We start from the raw sequence: 5515 nt of genomic DNA on the forward strand, positions 1-5515 counted from the left end.
AGGGTCCTGAGTTGAGGTCCTTCGGCCACATAAATTTCTCATCAAAATCAATATCTGGACGCTGGCAGAATTGTGGAATATGGGTAAATGGTGGCCATTGACATTGGCTAGTGTTAAAGTTAATAAATTGTGGCCAAGGAGGATTTATGTGGCCGGGCGCTGCCCTCGACGGCAATGACATTTCAATGTTTACATAAGGATCCGGGCCGAAAGAGATTGGACCGGGAGGACGATGAGGGGCCAGGGGGTAAGCAGGCTGCGTGCGTGGCTGATTGTATTAATAACCATCCTGACACTGCGATATGCGTGACGGTGCGAATTCCCACACCGAAAACAATATTTTCGCAAGCCAAATGAACTTAAAGGGCGCTCAACAAATAAATTCTGGTATTGGATAAAAAGAAGTCTCCATTTAGGTCTCTCAGTGCACTACACATATGAGAAGGTCTTGGTTTAAAAGCAAAACCCACTTCCTTTAGGCCAGAGAGTGCATGTCAGAAAATCATAAAATATGTCAATCCCAAAATTTCCTTAAGTCATTCGACCATTAATAGTGAAATCCCGCCCTCCCAACGGCAGGCCGAACAATTAAAATTTAATAAACTAATTGAAATCAATAAATACGTCAAGTTAAAGCAATGTGAAATTGCTTTTACCTTCAAGCCTTGGCAGTTGAAGCTTTCAGAGTGCCAATTCCATCCAATTGAAAACAAAGAAGAGTTTAAAGTCCAACACTCTTTAATGAAGCGATTTTAAAACTTGTTTCTTCTGGTGTGCCGATTCCGACTAGATTTACGAAGTGTATAGGACCTAGACCGTAATGTTCCGGGTCTAATCTCCAGCTGACGCCGTCTCCGGATCCCCAGCTTGGATCCCAAGACAATACAGGTCTTACCGCTCGAGGTTGTGGTAGGAGAAGAAGAAGTAGGTCCTGTGTAGGTACCTGTGTAGGTAATATCAGTCGAAGTTGTTGGAATTGTCGCATCTGTTGGAATCGAGGAAGTTGTTGGGGCTTGTCGCCACTCTCCCGAGGGATCTACACCATCGTCGTGCTTGTCGTTGCTCCTCCCTTTGATAATATCTCTATCGACACTCCGGCTGTTGAAACAAATTTCCTGAGCGGTGCCACTGCTACTGGAAGTACTCGAGGATGCGGTGGAGTTTAGCAGGCTCGTGAGGTACTCCATGGTGACGTTCGAGGTAACCACATCGAAGAGAATAGAGCCACCAATACCCTTTACAACTCCCAAGGCAAGGCCACTAAGACCCGTCAAGCCGGAGACTACGGATTTTCCAGCCGGACTGTAGGCTCCAATGCCGGACTCATCAAGAGCACTTCTAAGCTCCTCAGCTGACAGCGGGCGGAGGGACAGTCGTCGAGCTGTGGACGGATATTTTTTAGAAATCTATAGAATTTGATGGTTCTTTTAGACACTGACACTCTTTGGATTTACCTTCAGTCCCGACTATGAAAATGAACAAGGAAAGTACTACTATTCCGAAAAACTTCATCTCCGTTCCGATCTTTCACGAGATATAGTTGAATCCAAACTGAAAGCGCCTGCCAATTCTGTTTCACTTTTAAGGCTGATCGGAAGTCAAAGAAAGTAAGAAGTTTTGACCTCACAAAAGGTTATGGCCCGAAAACTGGTTTTATGAATTCAAAATTGTTGCCAGGTGAAATATTTTAATTTAATAGAAACATGATAAAAAGTAAATTAGAAAATTAATGACGACATTTTTTAGCCGTCGAGTTACCTTGGTCAATAAAAATGATGTTGCTCTATAACCGAAATGATTATAGATCTTCATTGATTCTTAAAAAGGAACTCTCGACTTTGTAGTATATTTTTTTGATTTTAATAAATATAGTAAAATAATTAAATACAATAAATAAATAGTCTTAACTATGGAACTATAATAATAGACGCGGTTTATTTAACGCCTACTCCTTCGAAATCTGCGGTGTGACTGCCGATGAGACCTGCGGCGTCTGGGGGACTCAGATCGTAGGGTTCCGGATCGAATATATAGTTGTCGTCGCCGCCGGGAACCCTTGGAACCCAAGACAATGCAAGTGATGCCTGATGACCCTGATGTTGTTGTACCGGTTGCCCCAGTAGCGACACTAGTGGTAGATTGTCTCCACTCCCCAGAGGGTTCTATGTCGTCATAGACCTCATCATTGCTTCTGCCATTAATAATATCTCCATCGACACTCCGGCTGTTGAAACAAATTTCCTGGGCGGTGCCACTGCTACTGGAAGTGCTCGATGATGAGGTGGAGTTCAGCAAGCTTGTCAGGTAATCGATGGTGACGTTCGAGGTAACCACATCGAAAAGAATGGAGCCACCGATACCCTTAACAACTCCCAGAGCAAGTCCACCAAGACCCGTCAATCCCGATACTACGGATTTTCCAGCAGGAGTATCTGCCCCTATTCCTGATTCATCGAGGGCATCTCTTAACTCCCAAGTTGACAGTGGACGGAGGGCGAGGCGACGAGCTGCCAAAGGAATAAATATTGATCGGTTGGGGCACTGTGTTCACTTTCACTCTATCACAACTCACCTTCAGTCCCAGCAAAACAACTCACTGTGAGGATAACTAGGCAAAGGGCCACATTCCCGAACAACTTCATCTTTGGGGTGATCTCAAGCACAATCTCGCAGAAATCTAACTGAAGAGACTCATGCGTTCTGTTTGACTTTTATGTGTGACGACAGGGCAAAGAAAGTTTCATATTTTGCATATGCAAATCGAAAAATTCCATTGAAAAATACCTCGAGATCTGACCTCTGACAGAGCAGCTGCCCTAAAACTGGTTTTGTTCCAAGTATAGTTTTTAAATCTATTATTTATTGATGGCTCTATTCAATTATTTAATTTTTTGCTGGATAGATTATGCAGGTTACATCAGCATTGGGTCCTTGGAGAATGTTTTCCTCCCTCTTGTCGAAATAAACCTCAGATCCCTCGGTATTTAAGCATATCTCCCTGAGGGAAACACTATTTCCTGCGACCTGAGTCTCTTCCGTTTCCGTAATGTTGGCAGTTATGACATCGTATATGAAAACTGCAGTAAGGGCTTTTCCTAGTCCCAGAGCAAAGCCCGCCAAGCCAGCAATGCCACTGGACACCGATCGAGAGTTCTCCAAATCCTTCATCTCTAGGGACTTTATTGGTTGCAATATCAGACGTCTTGCTAGGAAATGAGTTTAATAAGTAGTTAATGGATTTAGTGTATTACCATTTTGATTTTTACCTGAGAGATTTCCAAAACAACAAAGGAAAATTATGAAGCCCATAAAGAGCGACCTCCTCCACATATGATTCCTGCTCATCATTCAGAAGCAAAACAAACCCGGCCCTCGACTTTAACATTGATTTATACTATTTTTAATAAGACTCATTTGCATAAACACTAATCACTGACAGAGCCAGCAGCAATCACTCAACATTGACGTTCATTTGTTTTTAAAAGCCGGCAGATTTCTTTGTTATTAATATTCTTTCGTTTCTTTTTTTCTTTTCCAATCAAGCACTTTCACTTTGGTTGATATGAATATGGAAACTGGCCAAATGAGAAGCAAAGAAGGCGAAAGCAAAGCCCGATGTGGGATTAGCATTTATCACAACACACGCCTGGGGGCAAAAAACATTCTCCAGGCCAGATGACCTGCCCATTAAACGGGGTCACATGGTGCTCCACCTGACGAGTTAATCGGAGGAATCTTATGTAACCTTTGGCTTCTGATTTTGAGAGAAGAATTCTTTATTTTCTTTTAAAAAATTTAATACAATTTAAAAAACATTAAGACATGGAAACAAATATTTGTCTATCTACCTAAATGACTTTATTTAGGACAATATTAAATGTAGACAAGCTTGGCCTTAGGTGTCCTATAAATCGGGGTTTGGTATTTGACCTTTTTTCCCCCATTATTCGTGTGTTGACTATAAATTCAGATTTTGTGGCTCGGCGGAAGTATTAAGCTGATTTTATGGCTTACGACTGCATACTTAAATCTGTTTCCAGGCCAAATCCGAGCCTGATAGGACCAGGGGGGGATGCTAGCAGGACTATCTATTCCTAGCCCCGATTTGGCAAGCGATACGCAGGCGGTCGGTTGGTCGGTGGGTCGGTCGGTCCCTGGGTGCACTTTTATTTGCCACGTACAACTTGTGAATGGCCGGGCAAAGTGGCGCATAAAAAGTTTTAGTTGCAGCTTTGTCAGACATTTGCTTTTAAAATGGCTTAAGGCTGACATCTGCCAATTGGCGGGGAAGTTTCTGGCTTTCGGCTCCCTCCCAGTGGGAGGTACGTAAAATCCAACTTCTCTTTATCTCATTGCTGGCTTTTCCTGGGGGGATATCATCCGAAAAAAAAGAGGCAACAGCTGGGCTGCAACAAGTGAGATGCCAGCAATGAATACTGAGCTGTCTGCGCACGCGAACAATTCCACATCAGCAACATCATTAGCATCATTATGCCCCATATCCATCCGGGGATGTCACATCCCGCCCGTGGGACAGCGGGCGTTGTGCATAATGGCATTTGCAGCTCATTAATCAGTTCTGACGCACGCCGGGCTCAAGTCAATGCGCGGCAAGGAGAGTCGACGTTGACCAGGAAACGTGCAACATAATCGGATTGCCAGCCAGCCAGCACATCGACGCCACTCCATGGGAATGGATTAATCAAAGAGTACTTTTCATCGGCCATGAGCGAATATTATGTTTCAGATAATTATTAAATCAAATTGCACGCATCGAATTGTGTTTGCTCGAACTAACAATCACGAGTGGATGAATTTACAGGTTAAAGCAAATCCATGTAACCCTTGTGACTTATTCCACAATTTAATCCCAGCCCTGTGGAATGCTGGGCATCTGTGCAACTTCTGCACTGTAGCAGGTTCAACAAGAAGACTTCTGTGGGCAAGAAGCTGCAGCACAATTGGCAGAAAAAAGGTGGCAGGCTGAAGGCGGCAGGCAGCACATAATTTCATCGTTTTTTTTGCTGGTTTTATGTGGCACGGCTGAGTGGATTTTATGTTGTGCAGCAGGCAGCAGGCAGCAGTGCCACACAAATGAACATGCAGCGCGGAAAAAATGCGAAGAGATAGCGACTGGCATCGCACAAGGAGCCGGACTCTTATTTCAGCAGCTGGGCGAGATAAAGCAGCCGCGATGATAACCCTTGACTATAAACATATATATGCATCTTATGTATTACAAACGCATAAAGTTTATGCATAACACAATTTATAAAAAGGGCCAGGAAGAGGGAGAATGCGTTACTTGGGACCATTTGCTCGTTAACATTAAATACTTCTGGTTGGAACATGGGCGTTCTAAAATCGTTTATAAAAAACTAAGAAATTCCCCATACTCATACCAACCCATGAAGGGGCTATAACTCTGAAATTTGTATTCTAAAATATTTAAAATCCCAATTATTCAAGCTCCCCCTTTACCCACGCCACTGCTCGAAAAAGAAGACAGTGCAGA

At 43.4% G+C, this 5515-nt stretch overlaps 3 protein-coding genes across 3 annotated transcripts; all 3 read right to left on the reverse strand.

Moving 5' to 3' along the window:
* Positions 1-752: 752 nt before the first annotated feature.
* LOC6495052 lies at positions 753-1584 on the reverse strand. The gene is made up of 2 exons (XM_001959129.2): positions 1455-1584; positions 753-1381 (listed from the first exon to the last, which is right to left on the reverse strand). The coding sequence occupies exons 1-2, from the start codon at positions 1510-1512 to the stop codon at positions 753-755; spliced, it is 687 nt and encodes a 228-aa protein (XP_001959165.1). The 5' UTR covers positions 1513-1584.
* Positions 1585-1938: 354 nt separating this feature from the next.
* On the reverse strand, positions 1939-2651 carry LOC6495051. Its single transcript, XM_014907647.2, has 2 exons — positions 2573-2651; positions 1939-2507 (listed from the first exon to the last, which is right to left on the reverse strand). The coding sequence occupies exons 1-2, from the start codon at positions 2640-2642 to the stop codon at positions 1939-1941; spliced, it is 639 nt and encodes a 212-aa protein (XP_014763133.1). The 5' UTR covers positions 2643-2651.
* Positions 2652-2883: 232 nt separating this feature from the next.
* On the reverse strand, positions 2884-3493 carry LOC116654689. The gene is made up of 2 exons (XM_032450223.2): positions 3267-3493; positions 2884-3206 (listed from the first exon to the last, which is right to left on the reverse strand). Exons 1-2 carry the CDS (start codon positions 3346-3348, stop codon positions 2884-2886), a joined length of 405 nt encoding a protein of 134 aa, XP_032306114.1. The 5' UTR covers positions 3349-3493.
* Between the last annotated feature and the right edge of the window lie 2022 nt (positions 3494-5515).

Source organism: Drosophila ananassae, chromosome 3L (genome assembly GCF_017639315.1).
Source record: "Drosophila ananassae strain 14024-0371.13 chromosome 3L, ASM1763931v2, whole genome shotgun sequence".
Taxonomy (NCBI): Eukaryota; Metazoa; Arthropoda; class Insecta; order Diptera; family Drosophilidae; genus Drosophila; species Drosophila ananassae.